The following is a 26,744-nucleotide window of genomic DNA, read 5'->3' on the forward strand; positions in this document are numbered from 1 at the left end:
TTCTCATGCTTCAAAAGTAATAGGGCTATTTACCCTGTTCCAACTTTATTATGAATTTATTCTGGACACGTCTCGATTAATAGTGTCCGTGAAACTAGTTGGACAGTTTTGTGTCATCATCATCATCATTATCATGAAGGACCCTGTTTACCACTTTCCGGATAGTTGGCAACTGTAATTAAGTGTGACATCCCAATTCATCATGAAAGGTCCGCGACCATCACCGCCCTGCTAGGAAAGTTAAGAAGCTGAGCTAGCCGAAAGTTGGAAGTATTGCATTCTCATAACTTTTCCATGTACACGATAATCCATTTTAAAAGTTGCTGAAAGTGCAGTACTACTACATAAGTCGAAATCCGAGTGAGAAAACTTCGCGTCAAATTTTGTAATCGTTCAATGTTTATTGATTCAACATCAGAAGAATATTGCAGATTCACTGGTGGAAAGAATTATTGTCACTAGAGTTTCATCCCATAGAAAGCAACGGGACACATTTGTTGGTATTTTTTGGTTGTGATAAGCTATTTAGTATTCATGAGGGAAGACTTGCCAAGCTCTTTACGGTGGTTTGCAAACAAACTTCAATGCTAGGGAGGAATTCTTACTAGAGTAAATTGAATCTGTTGTGTAAGGCTTCCATGCACTTCATAGAACACTCAAACATAAAATATTATTGAAGGTGTGTTCGAAACATTGATGATTTAAACGCAAACAGCATAGTTTCCTAGCTAGGAAACCTAGCGATTCCCTGTGAGGCTTCATGCTTCTTCATGAATGAAATTTTCGAGAAATTCATTTTTCAATAGGCTAGAATAGCTCTACAACTATGTAGAGCTATTGTGAATACGGGTTAACAATTCAATTCTCCATAGATACAAGTCGAGGAAAACTGAAATTGTAAGTGGTGGAGTTAAAAACCTCATTTTCATCACAAACAAATGACTTTCACAAGATGCTTCGATTTCAAATCTATAATGAATGATGCTTGTGTGAGACCATAACAGAACTGACCGAACAAGGTTCAATTTCTGTCTCAATAATGATCTTAAGCAGTAAATTCAATTATTGTAAGATGAGTGATACGGAAGTTATATATTGATTCAGATGAATTCCATAATTAGACTACTCCTCCAATTTTTGTGAGAAAAGAAAAACATGAAAGATTTTTCCAGAAAATGCTGTTGAGAGAATCCTAAATTATACAATTATTACTCCCTTATTCTACCTTATTTTAACTGTTACTATGACGTCAGAATTACTTTCTTACTGATGAATTTAGTTGACTTATAATTAGCTAGCATGATAACGAATAGGGGGGGCTTATTTAATAGGGTTAGTTAATATTGGTCTCACACTCAACCCACTTACATTGTCGTCAATGTTTCAATGTCAACGAAATTATTGCTTTTTCATTGGTCAGCTTCCAGCAGTGCATTAGCTCTCTTCTACTAACTATTGCACTAATCTTTCATATTTGATTGGTTTAATTCTACTCACGCAACTTCATTATCAGTCGTCATAAAAAATAATATTTTCACTCTCTTATTCATCGTCTTATTAATGGTTGAATAATGTTTTACTTGACAAATTTGCTACTCACTCATTCTATTCACTCACTCATCTACTCTTAATCATCTTTATCACTTACTACTCATATCACTCAATCATCAATAAATAGTATTACATTATACAATACACTGCTTCGAGAATCGGATGATTAATCTCGAAAAACAGGAACTGGAAAAAATGACGGTCGAATGAATTATTGTAGATTAGTAATAATAGATATATAGTAGATTGTATAATTCAGTTATTGCAGATTCTTTTCTCAGTTTCATTTATAATGTTGAAAATAAGGTGCACTAAATACAGGATGAAGATTATCAATCTCGAAAAGTGGAGACTCGAAGGAATATACATTGAAACCAAATTTCATGCAAACACTGATAAGCAATTACTATGATAATGTATTTGTGACAAGGCTAATTCAACTGACCCGATTTATCTTCTCTTAAGTGCCGGTAGATCTCGCCTAGAATCGAGGCATAGCAGAAGAGTATGACAAGGAAGGGAATACAGTACATCATGAGCATTCCGAACACAAAGTACACGAATTCCTGGACGCTGGGGTTCTTTGCGTCCTGCGCAAACCATATGGTGATGCACTGCTCAAACCATGGCACGTACGGATGAGCCTGCACCCTGAATACCAGCATCTGGAATTGATCGAATAGCATCATCATATATTATAGTATCATCATAAGGATTCCTTATTTTTTGGAAACTTTTCATTTATTCATGCATGGGATCAATGGAAGTATGGATTTAAAGAGGACGATCAAATTACATAGTAAGATAATATTATATAATTATATTCTTATATTCATCATAAGAAGTTCCTTAATATTTTCTGATCAAGAGGATTCAAAGGGGATAATGGAAGGATTCCCTTATTATTTTTTTGGAACTACAATATTCATGCATAGGACAATTGCTTGTGTGAATGATTCACATGTCTGGAGATTCGAGGTTGACTGGTAGAGAGGACTTAAAGGCCTTACTCCGCCTAATAAAGAATTCTTTCATTTCATTTCAATCTCAATGATAAAGTAAATTTCTATATGTCTAGTGAAATACACTTCAATTTGTCAGCATTGGTAGAAAGAAGTGAAGTTTGAGGTGAATCTCATTTTAAGTTCGTTCAAAAGATGAAATTATTAGTTCATTGATTAGTACAATTGTGCAATGAGCTTTACAATGAGTTACATACAGGTCGCTCGTGATCGCAATAGCTCATACTGGAAGATAAATATCGATTCCCATACAGAAAAAAGCTAAATGAATTTTCAGAACACATTATATTACCAAGTTCAATTTCTTCGAAAGTTTTGAGTTGCAAAAGCTCTAATCAATTACTGGAGACAATGTGGTATCCTCTGCCATACTATGATATTTTTCCTCATTCACTTCGAAAAACCGCTAGCGAACAAAGAATGTAAGAGTCTGGAAAATACTCAACGTCCCTTTGGTGAGGCTTTACAGATATATTTATGACATTTCCGCTTGACCGCTTGGATAAGTCGGCAGAAACAAATTCTTACCCTCATTTGTATCTGTTCCAGATACTTGGATGCAAGAAAGAATGTGACCCACAGCATTCTTGACAGTCTATGAGCCCATGTGGACATGCAATTTATTTATTTATGTTTCTGCATTATTGATAAGACACAAACATTAAAAATAATCGAGAGCAGTTTTCGCTCTTGTCTTAGTTTATTATCATCAATATAACCAACCCATCAACGAAGTTCATATTCATATTCATGTCGATGTTTGCTTATGTAATTAAGTCATTTGAATTTCATTTTATGTGTGACGATTAAAAAATGATGATATTAATTCCGCTAGTGCATGAGCATACTATTCTCTGTATAAAATAAGTTGAGACTTACTGAGAAGTAAGTCTCACCAAATTCTCGCAATGTTTCAAATTTCATCAAAAAAGTTAAATTTCCTTTAAATCCTTCAACCTTGAAATTTTTTAGCACCACTGGGTTATCGGAGATGATATTCTACATCCAATTCTGACGTTAAATCGGAAATTTGAAATTTTACACGATTTGGCAACACTGTGATTTCTTCGGATGGAGAGCAAAGTCTCAACTTATTTTATACGTACAATAATAGTGTAACTATAGTATTTATTTGAGTAATAAACTATGCTACTCGTTCAGAATTGAGATAATCATGCTATACTGCAACTTGTGGTTCATTGAACTTGTTTGTAATAGGAGTACAATATAAGCTCACAGTTTTTCCATCTGCTTTCATAATTCATACAGATGCTACTTTCATAGATTGATTCATCATCTATCTCATAGATTGATTCATCATCCATTTCCTAAGAATCTCGCATAATGATTCAGATTCAATATCGATAAGTCGGATGATTTAGCAATCAAGAAAAAACTCATAATAACCCGTTGAGCTCGCAAGATTGAAGACACTGAGTGGCATAATAATTTGTTTCTTGTACTTTGTGATGTTTTTCTTGTTTTCCTAATTAAATAGCTTTCATTATTTCCTCTGTAAGGGTGGATGCAGCATTTCTTTTTTTTCAATAATTTTGTTTTCACTCTTTTGTCTGAAACATTTTCTCATTTATTCACAGTATTTATTTAGCATACCACATCGTCTTCATCATAAAATAACAATCAATATTACATTCGAAATTGAAAGGTCTGTTCCTGCACTTCGGTACTGGCTTTGCTACTCTGCTGGTATCAAATTTATAATATTAATGTGGGATGAATATAATTATATTATAGAGAAAATTGAATAATCATAGATCACGTGGGAGACATTAAATAGTATTAATCAATCAATCACTGATGACACTAATGAGACCAATAACCAATACGTTTAGCTTTCAAGCCATTTCTATTTCAGTTATCAACGAAGATGGAATGAAAGTTTACAATGGGCTATCTGCAGCCATATAAGCTAGCATATTGATACGATTAATTTCAATATGTTTTTATTTATTGTATAATATATCGGGGCACCGAGCTTCGCTCGTTATTCATTTATTGATAAACAGAACAAAATTATTTACAGAAAAAATGATTGGGGAAGGACTAACAGGCAAAGCCCAAAATTGTATCTTTCCCGAATTTCGATTTATACACTTTATATAGTCCAAAAGTGGGTTGTGCTCCTTACACTTGAATTCCGATCCAATTTTGAGTCCAAACATTTGAAAACAAAAAAGTTCTAATTTAGATTGTTTACAAACTAAATTGAATAACAAAATAACACTCACTCATCACTTAAAACTGTGAAATAATGATTAACTTTGAAAATGATGATATACTCTGATTTAGTATGATCATATAGGCCTAATGTCAACAAATCAGATTATTCTGATTGAAATTCCAAAATAAAATTTCTCGTAAAATAAGCTGATGGGAAGGCTTAGAGCCCCCCAGCAGCTGAGTGCATCAGCTAAAAACGTTTTAGGGTTGAAGGATTAAAAGGAAATTTAACTTTTTTGATGAATTTGGAAACATTGCAAAAATATGTTTTTTATTAAAAATATATTTTTTTTTATCAATTATGAATAATTTCACCTTTCAAATCCTTAAGGTTTCTTCATCTTTTAGGCCAAGTTATATTTTACAGCTGGCTATACGTCAGCTTATGAATTTCGGGGATGAGATATTTTGATTTTCCACAGACGCACTCGCTCACTCACTTCCATTATCCACAGACGACGAAAGTCTCAGCTGTTTTTCCAAGGATGAATTATCTTTTTAATGTGGTTCAGCGAGTTTTCCCAGGGATGAGACCTAGTGGAATCGAATTTTTATATCATAAACCTACTATATTTCAAATTTCGTGAAAATCGTTAGAGCCGTTCTCGAGATCCGTTGGACATGAATAATCATATAAATAACCAATATTATATAAATATATACAGAAATTGCTCGCTTAATTAACCGAGCGAAGTGAGGTCTAAGATTCAAGTCGACGGTCTGGCATTTCTCTTAATGTTTAAATGTTTGAATGTTTAAATTTTTCCCTTTTTGTGTAGTTGTGAAGTTGATATTGTGGTAATTATTCATATTGAATCACCTTTCAAATCCTTAAGGTTTCTTCATCTTTAGGCCAAGTTATATTTTACAGCTGGCTATACGTCAGCTTATGAATTTCGGGGATGAGATATTTTGATTTTCCACAGACGCACTCGCTCACTCACTTCCATTATCCACAGACGACGAAAGTCTCAGCTGTTTTTCCAAGGATGAATTATCTTTTTAATGTGGTTCAGCGAGTTTTCCCAGGGATGAGACCTAGTGGAATCGAATTTTCATATCATAAACCTACTATATTTCAAATTTCGTGAAAATCGTTAGAGCCGTTCTCGAGATCCGTTGGACATGAATAATCATATAAATAACCAATATTATATAAATATATACAGAAATTGCTCGCTTAATTAACCGAGCGAAGTGAGGTCTAAGATTCAAGTCGACGGTCTGGCATTTCTCTTAATGATTAAATGTTTGAATGTTTAAATTTTTCCCTTTTTGTGTAGTTGTGAAGTTGATATTGTGGTAATTATTCATATTGAAGAATAAGACTAAGAAATTGTCAAAAAACCACTGATTTATTGATAATTAGAAAGACCGGTTTCGGTTATTACACCATTGTCAATCTCTGATAAACTAAAACTAAATACAAGATTATAAATAGCTAAATACAAGAGTATAAATTCTGCTGCTCTTGTATTTAGTTTTAGTTTATCAGAGATTGACAATGGTGTAATAACCGAAACCGGTCTTTCTAATTATCAATAAATCAGTGGTTTTTTGACAATTTCTTAGTCTTTTTCATTCAGAATGTTTGAATGTTTAAATGTTTGAATGTTTAAATGTTTGAATGTTTAGATGTTTATATGTTGCGCATTTACGGCGAAACGCGGTAATAGATTTTCATTAAATTTGACAGGTATGTTCCTTTATTAATTGCGCGTCGACGTATATACAAGGTTTTTGGAAATTTTGCATTTCAAGGATAATATAAATGGGAAAAGGAGCCTCTTTCATACGCCAATATCAGAGTAAAAATCAGACTATAGAATTATTCATCATAAATCAGCTGACTGTAAGTGATTACACAGATGTATGGAGAAGCCAGTCTATTGCTGTATTTCCATAAGGTCTATAGTTTCAATCAGGTACCTGTGGATGAGAATACTGCGTGAGATCTACTGTTCTCAGAACTACTAGTATAATAGGATATAAATAGTTGATTATTACCTGCGGTAGACTGCACAAGACTGAGCCAATCCAAGCACAGCTGAGCATTATCTTGCCTCTTCTGTCCACATCTGATAGATGATTCATCGGCTTCAGCACTGCAAAATACCTGTCAATGTCGAAATTGATCAATTATTATTATTCATTCAATTCCAAATGGTTACACCAGTTTTCAACTCAAGTACAATAATGTGAATAATTCCTGACAAATAAAGCATTCCTGACCGGCAATTAGGAGGTACTGGGTTCGATTCCCGGGCTGACACATTTTTTTTGTGTAGTAGCGCTCAGCGAATTTCCATCTAGCTGTTTACCCTCTTGTCAATATTTGCTGTAGCAGAAGTCTTCGGGGTGATTTACAGCATTTAATTTGGATTTCCGTTTAACAATAATTATTAATGTGAATGATATAAAATAACAAGGCAATCGTAAATAGAAAAGTAATATACATACAAAATAATCTAACAGCACAAATTCGAAAAAGCAAAGCAAGAGCAATAAAAATCGATAGTCTAATGAATATAGAAGTAATAAACACGCAATTGAAGCTGGCAGCACACAAGGATAGTATATAGTATCTGTCTGTATTCTGTATACTATCCTTGAACAGCAAAAATTCAACAATGACAATTGAATCGATAGTAGGATAAAGGAAACAATGAAATTCAACAATATTGATTTTGAATAGATCTGATACAAGCAGCCTATACAATTACTGATTTTTGTTGACAAGAGGAAGTTTGTGCGATAACTATAATTTTAATCAAGATTTCATAAAGTACATAAAAATATATATTATTCATTAAACATCTCTCTAAGATTATCGATCTGATTTACAAATAATGTACTGAATTTAACTTTGTTCAATTTTGATTATTTGTGATGATTTTGTTTATTATACCAGATTGATGACTTTGAATGTGGATAATATGAATACGTTCACACAAGAAAACTTTCAATTGATCACAATATCAAACTCAAACCTCGGGCTTGTCATATTGATACGAATTTACGCTTTATCGGAAAAATATTTCCAGTAAAAGTTTTAGCTAGGTTCATGACCTTCAAAATGATGTATTATGATTCTTACTTTTTCATTCATGTTACAGAAGCACCAGCAACAGGTGGTTCCATGGAAACCAAGAGGTTTTTAGTACAAGAAAATTTGTAATCAAGTGTACTTGAAAATATGACTGATATGGAGAGGTCAATCTGGTCTTAAGTTGTAAAGCACACCATTTATTACGCCCAGAGGTATTTTCAATCATACATATGAATAAAGACAATCGGAAGATATATATTCAATATTGGAAACGGTAATTCCATGAAATTTCAATTCTTCCACAAATATATGAGAGTTCGGAGCATAACATATTATTCGAAATGTTATTATATGAAGGAACTGTAAGAATGATTTGTGGAAATAACTAAAAACAGGAAAAGGGTAAAAAACTCGTTGTTTTCAGGCAATTTGTACTTAGCAAAAAAAATGTGCATGAAAAAAATTGGTTCTGAACTTTTTCCATGTATCCAAACAAAAAACAAAAATTATACTGTATTAGAAAATCAGAACCACAGTATATTTTTACAAGAACACCCCTTTTTTCATATCTGTATTGAGTGGACTACAATGTGAACATCATAATATGATGATCATACAGAGAGATATGCATAATATGGTATTAATTTGTATAACTATTATATTAACAACTCATCTAGCAGACTCGGGTCGCATGTTGCGTGGCGTTTCAATTTGCGACATGACTTAGGGGAAGCTTTTGTTGATTTTTGATAGAATTATTAGAGTTATTAATCCATTTTATGGATATCTGAAACTGAATTAATGGATACACTATGTATAAAGCCAGAAACCCGGTTCAAAATACTGTGCTAAGTGAAGTTTTCATATTCCATGCACGAATCCAAGTCCAATGGAAAAAAAGGAAATGATTTATAAAAACTCCCTTCCTTGAGAGAAGATTTATAAAACTTCTGATAATGCGGAGACTATATACGAATATCGTTTTTCAGATACCCTTATAAGGTACCCTTATTCGTCATTCATGTAAATCCTTGAATCTCTCAAATTTGGCAATGTCACGATCAACATAATTCATACGTGTAATAACTGACTGGGTTCAAATTTACATTTGAAAACAGGCAAATTCGTTCATTATTATCAAATCAAATCAAATTTATTCACTCCAAATTCCTACAAAATATTCATTCACAAAAGTATATAACGACAAGTTACAAGTGAACAAGATACTACCTACTCACAAAAAGTAAAGTATGTTACTGGACTTTGTACGCGAATAGGAGTCAGATACAAAGTGTTGTAAATAAGATTATTCAATTAATAACTTGATATATTTTAAGATTTATTAGGAGAAGGTGTTAGTAAGGAGAATGATTTGTATAATGTAATAAAGATAAAATGAAGATGATTGAATGCAAGCTCGCACATACATACAGAACAAGGATTTTTCGTGCAATCAATGCAAACAAACGATTCATTCGAAATTGCTTAGAACTAATCAATTGATGAGATCATAATTTAGAGTACTGTTGTGAGAGTTAAATTCCTAATTTATTATCAATAGTATATAATTGATTATGTGCTTGATAAAATATAATAAATATAATTTTGATTTGAAGATGATGTCTCCTTGATCCATTCAAAACTGCGATGTTATACAAATAATAATTCTCCACTTCTGAGCAGCCAATTATTCAGATGAAAGGAGCATTATGTTTAATTACTGGATTTGAGCTCTTTCAAGTTTCATGAACTCATTTTCAAGATTTACTTGATCATTTGAAAGCTCTAGTCATTTGAATAAGAAAAATGGTTCTTTCATTTTTATAATGTATTGTGTGTCGGTATGGAAGCAAAAAAATTATGCGTGTGCATCGATTCAATTAAATGATTGATCATTCACCTATCGATACTGATGCAGACAAGGACGAAGGAGGACTGGAAGAGACCGAAGGTGCGAAAGAAAGCTGTGACGCGACACCAAGCGTCGCCAGCCCACCACATCACTGTCGCAGACCACGCTATCTCCAACGGCATCAGCAAGAACGTCACCTGCAACATCAACAACATCACACATTGTCACATTCATGTCAAATGTCTCAAAACCTGATTTAAAATTCAATTGCATTCAAATTGATTTCCTCCACAAAATTTTGCAATTACATGTTCCTCAACCTGGTAAACTCTTTTATTTACTCGAAAGACAAACGCATAAGGTATCAATATGAAACCACGTGCATGAAGTGAAAATCACTTGTTCACCAGCAGGAGTAACATATTGTTATCGCTTTGTCATCTATGCTATGAAGATGTGTGTATACATAAAAATAGATAGGTTAAAACTTTTATTCATAGGAAAAATATACATTAAACTATGAAACAAAGAAACACAACTACGGAAGATATCATAATCACAATTAATGTTATTTTCATTGTTTACGAAACACACAAAGTAATGGCTCTCGGTTGTCCATTCCTGAATACGGAGTATTTATGCCAATTATCTGTTGATTGATCCAATGAATTGAATTGAATCCATTTTAATAGATACGGAAAACTGTAAGAGATAATCTCTTCAATATTAATTAATTAATTATAGCAGGGGACTGTTAGAATAGATATTTCATAATCGTATTCCATGATATTCATCATAGACGATAAGGAATATTGCTCTCTCATTTCACTTGGTAGAGGCGGATTCTCACATACCAGTATCAGAGTCAGTGACTGGTGGGCTACAGAGAAACTATCATTCCAAGGAGATAATTATAACGAGACTATTCCTTCTCAGTGAGGCGAGCGATTATGAAAATACTCTCACTTGAACTTTTAGTAATAACATTCTCACTGTTAGGCTAGCTTCACACGCTTTCGGTTTCATTCGATTCGGTTCGTTTTCGGTTCGGTTCGGTTCGTTACCGAAAACGAATGAGGCTTTCATACATGTCAGGTTTTAATTCGTACGGTTCTAATTAGCTATTTTCTTCTCAAACACAGCCGTGTTTGGATTTTCACAGTTTATGCTGGTATATTTAAATATAACAGCTGGTGTTAAATTGTAAGATGTTATTTCTTGAACAACAAAATTTCAAAGTTAATTGAAAATTGTGAATTATTTGAATAGTTACTTTTTGATTGTGTTAATTTTGGATGTTCAGAGAGATTATTTTTTTAAATTGAAAATTTGTTCCTTGTTTTGACACATGATATATAAACTTCATCTCTTCTCTCCATTGATGAAATCATGTAATATCCGTGAAAAAAAATAAAATAAAAATTCTCGCTGAGTTTTAATTTATATCTTCCATATTTTTTTAGCAGACTATTCATTGAGAAAAAAAACGTCCCTGTGAACTAACAGAAATGAATAAATTGACCATATGATTTTGAATTGGAAAATTTTGAAACAGATAATCACGATATCAGGTTAAAATAAAAACAAAGAAGGCAAGCGTGTGTAAAAGACTTTGTTTTTCCAGTTTCCCTAGCAACGAATTCGAATATGATGAAACCTATTCGTGTCGAGGGGGCGTTCGGTGCTATGCGGTTGCTATTCGGTACCGAATTCATCGTTTCACACTTATAGGAATTCGCCGAAAACGAAACGAACCGAACCGAACCGAAAGTGTGTGAAAGTAGCCTCTCGCTAGCAACGAATTGAAACCTGATGGAATTTATTAGAGTCAAGTGGGCGTTCGGTTTTATGCGGTTTCTATTCGGTACCGAATTCAAACCGAATTACCGTTTCACACTTATCGGAATTTGTCAAAAACGAGACGAACCGAATGAGTGTGAAACTAGCCTAACGGACTCGTTTACTGATAGTGATACACGGATAGGTGAGAATGCAAACCGTTTTTAGTCGCAAAATCATCTTTCGAACAGGAAATTGATTGCATTGGTTAGCAAGACTATTTATTTCCGTGATTAATTGGATGATTCAATCCACCCTTCAAAGTCTGGTTGAAGCCAGAAAGCATTTGTATCCCCGCCCTTTGTTGGCGTGGCAAGATAAATTGGTTGTGTAACTATAAATTCAATTTTCCAGTGAATAATAATTGACAAAATCTGCGAGTGAAAATGGAAAGCCTTGTTTGTTGGGATCGTCAACAGATGCCGTCAGCCAATAGCGAGCTGGCATTTCCCAAGCCGTAATTGAATTTTGATCGCGATGACTTCAGGGAATGCCCCTTATCACCAAACTGTTCTATTCCCAGAGTACAAGCACGATCCAATCGAAGTAACTACCAACCACATATCTCCCGCGAGACTTGTTTCCCCAAGCAGATGCTTGGACTACACCACATGATGCTCTGGATGCAGATTCAACAGTAAAATAACCACCAACTGCATCCATCAAATTTAGTTATTCCCAAAGTGATCAGTTCATTCACAAGACAGTCAATTCAATCGATAGTCAATTCTATTGATATTAGTAATCAAATACATAGTCAAGTCTTAATATTATAAAAATCAATAGTTACTACATATTGAAACAACTTGGCCTTGAAATTCTATTTTGAAAATCGTTCAACTGTGTGAAGTGAGTTCCTCTTCAATCAGTCAGCATTAGCTGAATTGGAAAAAACAAGAATATGGTTTGAAAGTTCACTAGAGCTTGACAGGTCTTTCAATTGCATGAGTTTGTCACTTTGTAATAGTGTTATTTTACTAGGGTGGATTGAGTAACAATTGCTCGTCTACAACATCACACCAGCCTTGGACCAAGCACCAAGGCTGCTACCAAGTTGACTGAGATTCGTGAAATTTGTGTCACGTTGTATTATGAGTAACAATGGAATTGACACAAAGCGAAGTACGGTACAAAGTTGAACAAATATTAGCGCCGTGTTTAATTCCGAATCAAAGTAACCTCCAACCTCCGCCGTTGAATCTTATTCATCCAGTTTGTCTTCTCGTTTATTGTTACAATCTATTTTAATAAGCTCAGACAAATAATAACGCTTCAAAATGTGAGCCGGCAAGCTTCTTGTTCTACTTAACAATTAAGTTTTGTTTCAAGCGACAAGAATAATTATTGTTTGTGGTTGTTACAGACGAGACTCTGAATGAATTCAGAATGGTGGCAATGACTCTCTGAATTGTGGGTTCAAGCTATTGTGAGATTCACTTTAAGAAGTCAGCATTCCTCATAAGTATCATAATTTCTGTTCAATCAATGCTGACAGTTTAAGGTGGTAACACTATGATATAAGTTTTCAGTTGATATGCCAAAATGGCGAAACAGCATGGTATTTATCTGCAGGGTGCAATGCAATGAAAGTTGAAAGTCAGAAGCAATGGGAAATTCAGATTGTTTCCAGTATTAATTCATGATTCAAGTTTAAGTAGGCCTAATATATATATATATATATGTGTGTTGAGGAAGGAGACTCAGTCTCCGAAAATTTCCCTATTCCTAATGTAAGCTTTCAAGTGTTTTCAATCTATTTATGTCTTGTGTCTCCTGTTTTAATTTATATATATATATATAATATATATATATATATATATATATATATATATATATATAACTTTGTTCCAGTGAACTGATACTGGAATCATATCTTCAAGACTGTTATTCCAGAATAAACACGATGATGCTTTTCCTTTTTTCAGAGAAATCCAAGATGGAGTTTATTTGTTCAATTATTTCACTTTCCGTAATATACAAATCATATACATGATCAGAAAAGGGACAACGAGCCTTGCCACAAAGCTGTTCCCTTCCTAGCTCTTGATAGAAATATATTACAGCTTCTTCACATCATCAATTCCTATAAAATTTGACCCTGAAATATACAACCAACATTTTAGAATTCAAATGAAATTCAGATTCATTATTCAGTTCGTCAAGGAAAGGTTTTGGGTACCTCCCTGTACCTTCTCCAAACATTAGATATACATCAACCCGGAAAAGTAACAGTAGCAGCTTTTCCTGATGACACAGATGTTTCATCAATTGGTGAAACTGTTGAAAACTCTACAGAGACATTGCAGATGGCAGTCAACAGTCAATGTTAGGACATAGATCTGGCTTATAAAATCGAATTAAGTGAAGTCAGTTCATGTTTCAAAACAAGAAAATCAATATGAATCCTTGATAATCAATCGGAATATTGTACCCTTCTTCCACACTGCAAAGTATTTAGGCACGTTGCTGGATGCCAGGCTCATGGGAGGAGTATGTGAAGACAACTTTGTATCAAATTCAAGAATGGCTACCCAATTCGGGGATATGGAAGTGTCAAACTATTCCATAACATATTGCTTTTCTACAAGCAGATTCTCAAACCAGTGTGAGACTACGGAATTCAACTCTAGGGCTGCACCTGACCATCCAATTTTGATATCATCCAGCGCTTGCAGGATAAAGTACTCAGGAGATGGTTGTTTCAATGCTCCCTGGTACATCGGGAACTCTGATCTTCACCACGACTCTGGAGCAGCGTCCCATCAGTGGAATTCGAAGAGAACACTAGGAGATACTTCGTCAACATTTGAATATGGGAAAACCGCATAATGCAGAAAACCGCAAGTATAATTTAGTAATAAAGTGTTTCAGTACAATAATGGAGTACCCTTTTATCATGTGGATGTGTGGAAAATAACCCTCTATAATGGGAGAGGGCTGAAACAATGGGTCATATCTTTATAAAAAATATTCTTATCCATGTAAGTCGAAATAGAATACCTTATAAGACTCAAACATCTTTCTATATGCTGTTCTAATAATAAAAGAGAATCAACCCAACATGAACAAAATGTTTGCATCGAGTCAACTCTGAACAACTCTGACTGTTTCATCTAGCAACCTGTTGCTGGGACCAGTTTTTGCATCAGCTTGTGGAACAGTTGATAGAATAAGAATATTATCAATGTATCCGATCTCACCCAGACGGTACTTTGCCAAGGGGTGAAAATGCCATAACCAATTCAACATCAATAACGAATACACACAAAATGTTAGAAATATAATATTCAAGAAGTAGGAGTAGAATTATTACTAGAGATGTAACAAGTGTAGCCCAACTGAAAAAAGTGTTGAAGGCCGTCAGTGATCAATAGAAGTATTCTACCCACATCCTGACACAATCAGTTTTGAGAACGGTTGCAATCTGTCAATTGCAGACACTGTAGAGTTGAAACATGAGATATTGGCACTTCTGTTCTAGAAAAGGCCACCTGGGCCTGCACGTTTTTTTTATAAATACGTAGACTCGTTCTAACCACCTACACATCACATTGCATTGAAAATGACATTGTAGTACATACAAATCAGGATGTATTCCAGAAGATTCAATCTTCTACTCTGAGAAATTAACTTTATTTGTAATAAGTGAAAAATGTACATTTAAAGTATTGTCTCACTTTAGCCTTAGTGTCCGGTTTCACAATGTTTCCCGTTCGGGAACTTTGGACTATATACGGCGAGGCGGAACTACCACCACTACTTGGGTCTCCCCACCATTGAAAGTCATACGCTAACTCCGGAAAATGAGAGTAAATTTGTATAATTTCTTGAGAGCGAATTATATCAGTGGCATCATTTTATTTTTATTATATCAACGTATATCGGATATAATACTTATATATGTGATATAATATACTTATATTTTTATCAAGCGGGTAAGAGACTGATTGAGGATTGAGGAGATGCAGGATAATAGGTGGTGTTGGGGGCAAGGAACTCATTAAGCTGCAGCGTATTATGTCATGATCATTCATGCTGATTCATGATTGCATAAAATATAGTAGCAATAGTAATAATAGTGATAATTGTTTTTCTCGAAACAATACTTTGTACTTTATAAACAATACTTTGTACTTTATGATAATTCTGGAATTCGATGTGAAAAACGAGTAATTGTCTATCAGTTTAAGAAGGGAACAATGAATACTTTGGTTATCGAGTTTAAGGTTTTTAGCATTAGTTCAGTAGCACTTCTTACGTGTCACCTCTGCAACTCATTTCGCATTCATTATGTGCTACTTTTCACTAAGAAAATGATAAGTATGCTTTGTTAGATAGTTCTAATGAATGACAATATGGTTCAACCGTGTTCTATAGTGTTATCACAATGCACTTTTTATGATTATGGAGAACCATTATGATCATATAGCGATTACACTTTGAAAGGCATAATTTCCTCCCTCTCACTCTCCTACTCCGCTCTCACTCTCCTCTCACTCTCCCTCCACACTTTTTATGATTATAAAGAACCATTATGATCATATAGCGATTACACTTTGAAAGGCATAATTTCCTCCCTCTCACTCTCCTAACTCTGCCCTCCTAGGTAAAAAATAAAGGCAGCGATTCTATTTTATTCTATTCTATTGTACTCGTTCTCTCTCTCCACTCTCACAATGAGTTATCACCATGCAACGTGAGAGAGGCAGTCGCATAATTTATTATGTACAGTACTGATGATTACTCGAGCTATCGGGCTGTTAATTAACTCTATTCATTTTGAGATACCTGTATATGCTATACAATACCTACAGCTATGAACACTCTTCTTCTTCTCCATGACTCAATAGCTAAGCTTTGTTTTCATCCAAAATACATACAATACGTTGTGAATTTCAATAGGGCTTCAACAATTTCTGAAAATGTTCCCGATATGAACAATTTCCTAATTAAACTAGTTCCTAACTAAAGTCAATTAGACTTGACTACAATCATAAATACATTGATAGAGTGCGATGGGAATTGATGATGAAATTAACCACTGATTCAAAATCATACAATCACTCCTAGGACAACTGGTGCACCTTCAGCAATATTACATGAGAGTGAAACTATAGGTCTATTCAGAAAATTTTACGTTTGGAATAAAAAACTATTGTGCTGTAGTTTATATTACACCCTAGTATGTGTTTCGTAGAATAAGAGAGAATGGCTAGAATAAACTTGAAAGACAAATAACTTGACAGAATGGAATGAGATCTTATAATAAATAGAAGAAGAATAATACTGAAGTACTATTATAACTTGGTTCCAATGGAATCAGAATTATAAACATGTTATATAAATGAAAAGATAATATTCATCTGTAGATAAAATTATGTTGTCGAGCTAAATCACTTTGAAACTCACACCTTCAATCTGTAGATTATGATTGAAAAAAATGAGAAAACATCGAGTATCGATAGATTTGGAAGAGAATTTTTCTAGATATCATGATTACTGGTTGATACCAAGGCAATATATTACTTCATACAATGCCATGAACAAGCGGAAAAATTATCAAAGAAAAAACAAAATGGATAACATGGGTACAAGCATTATCCTAGCGTTTAGATATTGGAAAACTGAATAGAATTCGTACAGAAGATAAATTTGGTGATTCATACCTGCAATTTCCTTGAATTGAATGCATTTCGTGAGTGCTACCATAGAATGAACAACAATTTGTTAGAAATATGAATCTTATCTGATAAAAGAATACTCCTGTTCCTCTAGTAACAGAATGAAGAAATAACACTGGATTGTATTGATCTTCTCCTTTTTCAGAAATAATATCATACAATCATGATTTTTTCATTCAAACGTTGAAGCAATGCAGAATCGGTCCAACGGTCATTTAGTAATTGACATGATTTGCGAAATGAGGTGAAGTGGCGTGAAGTATCATCTTGTTGGAAGATTGCTTGATCCATTTCTGGTACCATCAAATGAGCCAAGACTACCGCAACGTTGAGAACAAATCAGATAACTCATGAAAGTAGTTTTTATAGGAAGCGAATTGGTGAAATTTTTAATATGCCGTCATTTTGTTTCTACGAAGGTTAGGGAGCAGAAATTTTCCCAGAATATTTTTTCAGAACCTACTTTGTAAACTGTGTAAAATTTAAAAAAGTTCGGTTTATGAATCGGCACGTAATATAAAATCAAAAGTGTAAACCTCTTCATGGGACACGGTGTATTTATAACTTCACAAAACATATTGAGAAAATTGGATTGTTTTCTTCACTAAACCGTCTCCGTGAACTCACACTGATACGTTTGTTACCGTTTGTCGCAGTTTAAGTCCGTTGAGTAGAGAAAAGGCAATTTGAAGAAGTGTTGTGGTGAACTCACCCTTAAAAAAAGACAAGACCGCTGCTAAGTGGGAAATCAACCCCCGTAAAGATGTTGAAACGCCAAGAAATATTGTACTGCTCTTTGCCACTTCAAACTAAGTGTTTTTCTTTGTAAGACGAAACTGAGTGAGAAAAATTCTATCCAAGAATAAACTTGAAAACCATTGAGCTCTCGTGAAGCATTTTCCTCAGAAAATATTATTTTCAAATCAGATGAATTTCTTTCCATTGATCCAATTATTGGGAAATATGCTAAGGATTGAGCTCTAGCTCTTCTATACCTTTCATACTTCTGGAAAATGTTACTATCAATGAAGACAAAGTTGAGCGAAAAATTGAATATGTAACGAAATGATTTCATTCAAAGTATATGGACATTTTCATGTAGTTTCAGAAGTTTATTTCAAAAGATAAACACTTTCCACATACTAGAATTTATTATAAATCTATTACATAACACACCATGCTAGCCATTGATGGATCCTAAGGGACTTGACTCATGTATAAGTTGAATAATGTTCACACAATTCAAAATATAAACAATGTTTATTACATACTAAATACTTGACTTTGGTTCGTCACAAGACCACTACGATTATAAGAGAGAAGCCATTGGTCACAAATGGAATACATAAGTCATTAGGAACAAACAAAGAAGGAACTGCGTGAGGAGAATCCATCCAAAAATAGACTCAGAAGCCATCGAAATTGATGAGAACCTCCATCTTGGAACCGTCGAATGGATGGCAATTGCAAAAAATATTGTACTTAACATAAGAATAGTGCATTACCAGATTAATTCCTTGAAGGAGCACGACGATATAGGAGTCAAAAAATATCCAATGAATATTGTAGGAGAATGTAAAACCCTTCCAGGCAATTTTGATTCACCTAAGGCAAAAATATATTGCTCAGAACTTCCAGGTTTTACCTGCAATATGTCTTAATTCATGGTTTTGAAAATGTAATACATTGAAAATTCATTGGACCACGATAAAAATGCTATTAGAAATATTGAGACAGAAGAAAATTTATTCTTTTTAATTTAATTTTATTTTTTTGACCGACCGTAGTGGATCTACGTTTTGACTCAACAGGATTCGCTTTTATCCTTATGTATGTTTGAATGTGTCTCGCATTCTAGCAGGACCTCCTTAATACCGGACCTGCGCCTGTATGAAAATCTAGGTAAAATGGCGCCGATATATGGTGTAGTCTCAACTCAGCTGACACTGATATTCTGTCATCAGTTTTTAGTATTTAGATGTAGTTTATAACAGATTATCTTGAATAGCAAGCAAAATCGCTTAATGAAAAGATTTTATAGGTCTCTAGCAAACAGCTGCTCTGTTATCGCCGGGTGCGATATCAATAAGTGAGAGATTAGATAATAACGGGTATCCTGGCTACAATTCGAACAGCCAAATAGAAAAGAATTTGATTTGCTATTTATTGAATTATATAAAATAATGAAATTTTAAGGTTAGGCAATAATACTTACTGGTTGGCAACCTAAATAATCGATCAAGCCTTATAATTTGAAATTTAGCCAGACACCTTTGGGCTTTGGCAAATTTTTGTTGTAAACAAATAGCATTCAACCAGAGGATTTGGTAACCAGATGGCATGTTATTGTAAATGGAAAAACAACTTAATAAACTTAAAACAATTTATTGTGTAAAATGAGCACGTACAAAATACATAAAATAAATAAAAAAAATTAAGGAAGTACGTATATTCCATCAGACGCATGGATACATTTGTAATTTTTAGATGAGCCAATCAAATTGCAGTGGCTGATTGGCGGTAATAACGAGTCGATTCAAAAATAACCCTCCAAATTTAAATAAATGATAAGAATTTATAAGTTATCACTACTCCGCTCATGTACTGGATGTAATCTGAGTAATTATAAAATATAACACATAAGATATAGGTAATAGCCTAGCAGATTGACACAGACTATTTGATTATATAATGGCGTAGTAGTTGAATATTTAAATAATATGCAAATTTGGAATACAGAAGTATGATTGTAGAGAATAGGGGTAGATCAGAGCCCACTTGCTTGCCAGATGTCACCATGGAATGCCACTAATTTTTATAGAGCACAAGTTCCTTTTTTGTTAGTAATTGTACATTTGAAAGATTCAAGTTTGAATTCAATAATTAATTTTCATAAGACTTAGTGATGCTGTGTTAAGGCGTAAGTCATTCAGATATTTATTTATTCCCTTGGAGAGGACGACTTCAGCCACCAGAAAACCCAAGACAAAAGAAAATTCGGATCGACATCATCATCTTGTGAATTTCGGCACGTGAGTTACAGTTAACAAGAAATATATTTATCTAGGGCGCCCTCACTGCTTCGAGTGAAACAATACTTAAAAAGCTAGCTCGTCGAAAGGTTATACAAATATTGAAATTAATATCAAACTTTCGCAAGTCTTGAGATGTACAAAAAAGATTTCACTAATTAAGAACTATATATCAGATTTACATGTCTAAGTATGCACAGATGAAATATTTATTAAATTTTGATTTTATAATATATATGCTCACTCGATCATTAATTTTATTAGTAAATTAAAAAGATATAAATGAAGCTCATGTTCACTGGATAAATTGATTTATCTAATTCCCATCAGAGGCCGGACCTTTAGCCCTGAGAAATAAATATTAATATATTTGAGATTCATAATTTATTTATTAATTATTTATATTGATTTGAAAAGAAGGTATATGAGATTTTATTCGATAAGCAACAGCAAGTCGATAACTGAGCGGCATAGTCTAGATGCATAGGATTGATGATTTAAGAAGCACATGGTAATTTTTTCGTGCTAAAAGCAAAAAACCTAATAAGTGAGCTACTCTGTGATATTTTTTGATATATATATTTGTTCTTATTTTAATTTTCATACTCGTTGCTCTATATATATTTGTTTATTCGTTGATATTTTGTGTAATATATTTATACCAATTCTGATGGTGTATCCTCTATTTATTTCCCTATCTCCATGCATGACCAATCTCATTATAATTTATTTAGTTACCAGTATTGAAATATTATTAAGATTACCATCCGACTATATTCTTCACCGAGTAAGTTGGTTGAGACAGCGATATACAGCATTGATTATCAAATCTTTGGAAATTATACGTTCCAGAGATTTATATGAATTATCCAGTATCATTAAATACGATTTGAAGAATCTCCAAATTATAGCATTAAGTTGCAGCAGCGCAAATTCTCGCATCTGTATTTGCGGAATTCGACAAATCAGTCGCAGAAATTGTGGATTGTTGGAGCAGCCGACGTCAGTAACCGGCAAGAGCAGAGAACTGCGGGAGCTCCTGGGCGAGCCAGTAAGAAATTGGTATTATTATTATTCTAAGAACCACAATAAGGGTTATATATTCTGTTATTCATGCTCTACTGACTGCAGCCAAGCAGGGCAACTCGTTATTGAAAGAAATAACGTGACAAGTTAAGAAAAGTTTGTTTACAAATGCGATATTTGCGAGTTTTATGATTGATCAATTATCATTCTATAATTGATTATTTAAGATGTAATAGAGATTCAAATTAGTTTTTCCAGTATTCAGAGTGTTAAAGTGTTAAGTAAGTGTTGAATGAATTCAAATTGTGAATAGTAAAGATTTAAGAATTCAAAATGTATAGTGAGTGTTGAGTATTTGAAGTGTATTCGGTGTTCAATGTGTTTTAATCAACAATAATTTTATAAAATTCAACCGTAGATTTTTTTGTTCATTATCCGCAACTCAACATTTAGCTTTATACAACAACATGCTACAATGAGTATGAACAGTTATTGAACGTGCCTAGAAATTGTGTTGTCCCTGGGTGTAAATCGAACTATTATAGAAGAACCCTCTTAGTGACAATATTATTACTTTTTCCCAAAGATAAAGTGCTGAGGAAAAAGTGGACAAGGTGTATCCGTAGGAAAGATTATAAATAAAGTCACTAACAATTCGGATGTGTATATCAATCATTTTAGAGCATCAGATATTATTGAAGAAGACAAGTTTTTGTGTGATGATGGTTCTTATGTGACTGCTCCAAGAAGAAAAGTAAAATTATGTGATGGTCCTTCCCTACAATTTTTCCAATTCAAAGTCATCAGCCTTTTTACAACACAATTAAATCATGTGTAAAGGTATTGGGCAATATATTTCTTAACAATTACTGCAACATGAAGAATAATAATCAGTTGCCCAAGCAAACAAAGTCGCGAAAATAGAGAACATTGAATTCTTAGGCTAGAATAAAATACGTACAGTAAAGATAATTATAAGCTATGTGCATGTGAATTCACATGCAAGAGAATGCACTTGAATTTTATGTGCATGATAATAAATATAGTCTAGTTACCCTATCAAATAAGTACTTCTTTAATAAGAACCTGATTTAAATTCTCAGAAATAATTTTGAACAGTAATGAGTTATTAGAGAGAGCTGAAACCTAGCTGATGGCAGTAAGTTAGTCAACCAACTGCGGCGGCCATCTTGTTTGTATGCTCAGGTCCGGTATTCTAGGAGGTCCTGATTCTAGGCCATACGCATCAACAGATTTACATAAAATTTGTCAGTTTATAAATGTTAGTTTAGAATTGTACGTTGATGTATGTGATAAAACCAATCACAGGACTCATACTAAGTACTATTGAGAAGAATGTCGATTTTCAGAATTAAACCTCTCATTTGAATATTGTTGTTGGAGATGATGTCATGACTCGTGATTGAGCTTACATTTTTTTGACGAATGGTAGTTCTACTCAAGAATAATTCACATTTACGCAATATGTATCACATTTTCCGCAAGAGTGGTCCGCATTCTTAGCACGTGGCATGGTGAAAAAACATGTCAGTTTTCTCATCCACAAGTATCTAATGTCACATGTTTGAAATGTTAACGAACTCAGTTCACGTTTGAATTTGTATTCATCCATTTCCGTGATAATCTTTCCATCTGATTAAAATATACCTCAAATATTCGATAATTTGTTTTAATCAAAAATATTATAATTCCTCCAGCATTATTTAGCTCATTTAATTCTTTTTATTAACTAATTAGTTTATTTTTATTATTTATTTTTTTTATTTTATTATTTCTATGGACAATATTTATCATCATAAAAATAATTCAACTTATAAATCAACATCTATTTTAGTTGTAGAAATATTTAACATCATAAACATTTCTTTAATCTCCAATTTCTTTCATTCAGAATTATCAGTTATTTTTTAACTGAATTTTTAATTTATCAGGTACAATAATTATTATTAGCCTATTCAAATTGAGAAAGACTCATTTTTATACGAGAGAGAAAGCAATAGGAATGCCCTATACACGCTCGAACTTGCGCTGTATATGAGACCATGAGACAGTGGCTATGAAGTACGATTGAATACAAAGCGCATGCTATATAAAACGGTGCATTTCTCTTGTCTCACTCTAGCCATCTGTGTAATCCACTTTTCAGCTGATTGATTGGGGATAATATCTATAGTCTGATTAATCTTATCTTTAGAATAGATGATATCTAATATTTATAGTGATATCGGAGGAATATCCACTTGTCAGCTTATTGATTATGAATAATAATATCTATAGTCTAATTAATCCTATCTTCAAAGTAGATTATATATATATATATTATATATATTATATATATATATATATATATATATTGTGATGAATCTTTTGAATAAATCTTATGGAAGGAGAGAATTAGCTAGGGAAATTGTAATTACCCTTATAGAATGAAAGATCTGCCAAACGAATAGTTAGCATCTGAGCGATAAGGCTTTCTTATCAACAGCTGAGTGTAAGATAAGAGTACCGTTCTGTACTACACATTTTTTCCAGAGAATTATTCAATAAATAAATTATAATTATTTTGCAAATTGAGTACAGGTCATTTATAAATTGCTCATTGAATTTTTGGAGGTTACACTTTTGTTTACTATTGATCAGATGTTTTGTAGCAGCTCAAACACAGCTGACTGATTCAATATATTATAAAATGTCATGCCAGGTTTTCATGCAAGCTATAATATTATTTCAGTTGTTCAGTAATGCTGAGATAGAAAGTCACGCTGTTCGGAGCTCCTCAATTTTTGTTTGTTTCGACCGGTAAATGTGAGCACTTTGTTATGAGTTTTGGCATAGTAGTCGGGTAGTAGATAGGTGATAGATGTGTGAAATCGGTTTTTGATAAGAGTGGTCCGTTCCTGAGTAATTTGCGAATTTAGTATTGCGTGGTGCTATTAATTTCGTTGTGCAATATTAAACATGCCGCCTAAAAGGAAGGGTTCAAGAGACGAAGCAGCAGCTAGCGATAACGTCAATCAACCGGCCTTCCCAGATAACGACCAACTCGATGATAACGTGGCGCAGAGACTGGATCGGAAACTGGACTTCATTATCGACGAACTGAAGGCGATTAAAAGCGACGTTGATGAAATTAAAAGTGATATTGATGCAATTAAAAAGGAACAGAAAGATATTATCAATTCAATTGAAAACTGTTTTGGACGTATCAGCGACAATAAAAAAACAATTACTGGACAAGGGGTTAAAATCGATTCGTGTATTGAGGATTTAGCTTCGGCAAAAAGTGAAATTGCAAAGTTGCGAAATGAACTAGATAGGGCCAATAGTGAAATTGCAGGTTTGCAACAGTACTCACGAAAAGACTGCATTAATATTGTTGGAGTACCAGTACAGGACAATGAGAACATTTTGATATCCTGAAAAGCATATCTTCGTTCATGAACTTTGATTTCAATAAGGACATGATTTCTAACTGTCATAGGTTGTCCGGTAAAAATCGTGAGATGGCACCTCCTATCATTGTTAGATTTGTTAAGAACATAGACAAACAAAAGTTCCTACAATGCAAGGGTAAAAAGGGAAGAATATTAGCCAGTGATATTGGGTGGTCGAATGATGCTCGTGTAATCTACATTAATGAAACTATGTCTCCGTTCTGCAAGAGTATCTTCAACAAAGGAAAGGAACTTCAAAAACAAGGTCATTTGAAATATGTGTGGTTCAAAAATGGCAATGTATTCGTCAAAGCTGATGATCTTTCCAAAAGTGTACACATTTCAAGAATTGAGGACTTCAATAAGTTAGTTACTAAAAGATAAATTTTTATTGATTGATCTATTTTTGTCATACTAGGCTATGTGGGCATGTAGAGAGTGCAAATTGCCGTCTAATGTTTTTTATATTATTTATTCTATTTTATTTTTTCTATTCTTATTATGATTTCAATAATTTTGCTTGCTTGATATTTGATTATTATGCCAATTTGATTATTATGCCAATTTGCTTATTAACTGATACACGTTTTGAATGCTATGTGAGTGGAACAAGAATAATTAAGTTAATTGCAGTTAATTTTCAATATATTCATTCTATTTTATCATAAACTAAGACGTTTTTACAATACGTTGATGAATTAATTCATTTCAATTCTATTATTATTGATTTTGTTTAATTGATTAAATTGAAAACGTTAACATTAATTATGAACGGTGAATCATGTGATAAAGGCAATATTGGTGTTTCACATTATATGTGATTTTTTTAAAAGTTTCTTTGAGGAGTCTCCTGCTTTGTGCATTATTATTCAGATTCAGTACCTATTGTAGATGTACCCAATCTGTTTCTGCATTTCGTCTAAAATATCATTTATTATGAGGTATGAATGTAGTGTGAATGTTGCATGTGGGAATAAAAAAATTATTGTTTTTCTGTCACAACTTACTAAATTGTATGTCAATCTTATCATTCTTTTATGGGGGCTAATGTGAAGTTTTTTGAGAGTGTAGATGATGTTAACAATTGTTTTCTTACTGGTAATAATAATCTTACTATAATACACCAAAATATTCGTAGTATGAACCGTAATTTTGACTCCTTTATCACATACTTGAATTGTTGGAATAAAAGACCGGATATTATAGTTTTATCTGAAACATGGACTCAATCTGAAAATGATGCAGCTATGTATAACATTGAAGGGTATGATAGATATCATGCTGGTGCTGATTTCACAAGAGCTTCTGGTATTATAATATTTGTTGCAACTGAAGCGGGTATAACGTGCTCTGAAATTACAGCAAATATCATCGGTGCTGATTCTGTATACTTGAATGTCGCATGTTTAACTATTGTTTTAGTATTCTTGGTATTTACAGATGGCATGGTGTACAAATAGAGAATTTTCTTGATAGTCTTAATGAATTGTTGGAGGGCTACCAAGCTGCAAATTGTTTTATAATAGGTGACATTAATATTGATATAAGCAGAATTGGTGATATTAAAACTTTAAAATACTTAGAAATGTTGTTTAGCAATGGGTATGAGTGTCTTATAGACATGGATACTCGCTTATTGAATGATAGTTCATCTTGTTTGGATCATATATTTTTTAGATCAGCCTTAAATAAAGAGCTGTATCAAGTGCAGTAATTGAATCTCAGATTACTGATCACAGAGCTGTAGCCGTTTCCTTATCTAAAAGTAGTTGTGAAAATTTCAGATTGTCTTCAACGGAGAAATCAATAATAGATTATGATAAATTAAACAGCTTATTAATGCATCATGACTGGAGTTCGGTATATTTTTCTAATGATGTTAACTTTAAATTCAATACATTTATTGGTGTTTTGAATAATTACTTAAAACAGTCAAAGTACACTATTCTTGTAAATTTAACCAGCCATGATAAGAAATTGAAACCTTGGATGACTG

General features: G+C 33.2%; 1 protein-coding gene across 9 annotated transcripts in view; it reads right to left on the minus strand.

The window, feature by feature from the left end:
* LOC111052018 (gonadotropin-releasing hormone II receptor) overlaps positions 1-26,744 on the minus strand; it is a 352,206-nt gene that overhangs the window by 77,656 nt on the left and 247,806 nt on the right. For all 9 annotated transcript variants that reach the window (XM_039421483.1, XM_039421485.1, XM_039421479.1 and 6 more), the window contains 3 exons: positions 9,764-9,912; positions 6,822-6,930; positions 1,997-2,216 (listed from right to left, as the gene is read on the minus strand). In XM_039421483.1, coding sequence (XP_039277417.1) covers positions 1,997-2,216; positions 6,822-6,930; positions 9,764-9,912 — 478 coding nt within the window. The remainder of the gene's footprint in view (positions 1-1,996; positions 2,217-6,821; positions 6,931-9,763; positions 9,913-26,744) is intronic.

The sequence above is a fragment of the Nilaparvata lugens genome, chromosome 2 (assembly GCF_014356525.2).
Source record: "Nilaparvata lugens isolate BPH chromosome 2, ASM1435652v1, whole genome shotgun sequence".
NCBI lineage: Eukaryota > Metazoa > Arthropoda > Insecta > Hemiptera > Delphacidae > Nilaparvata > Nilaparvata lugens.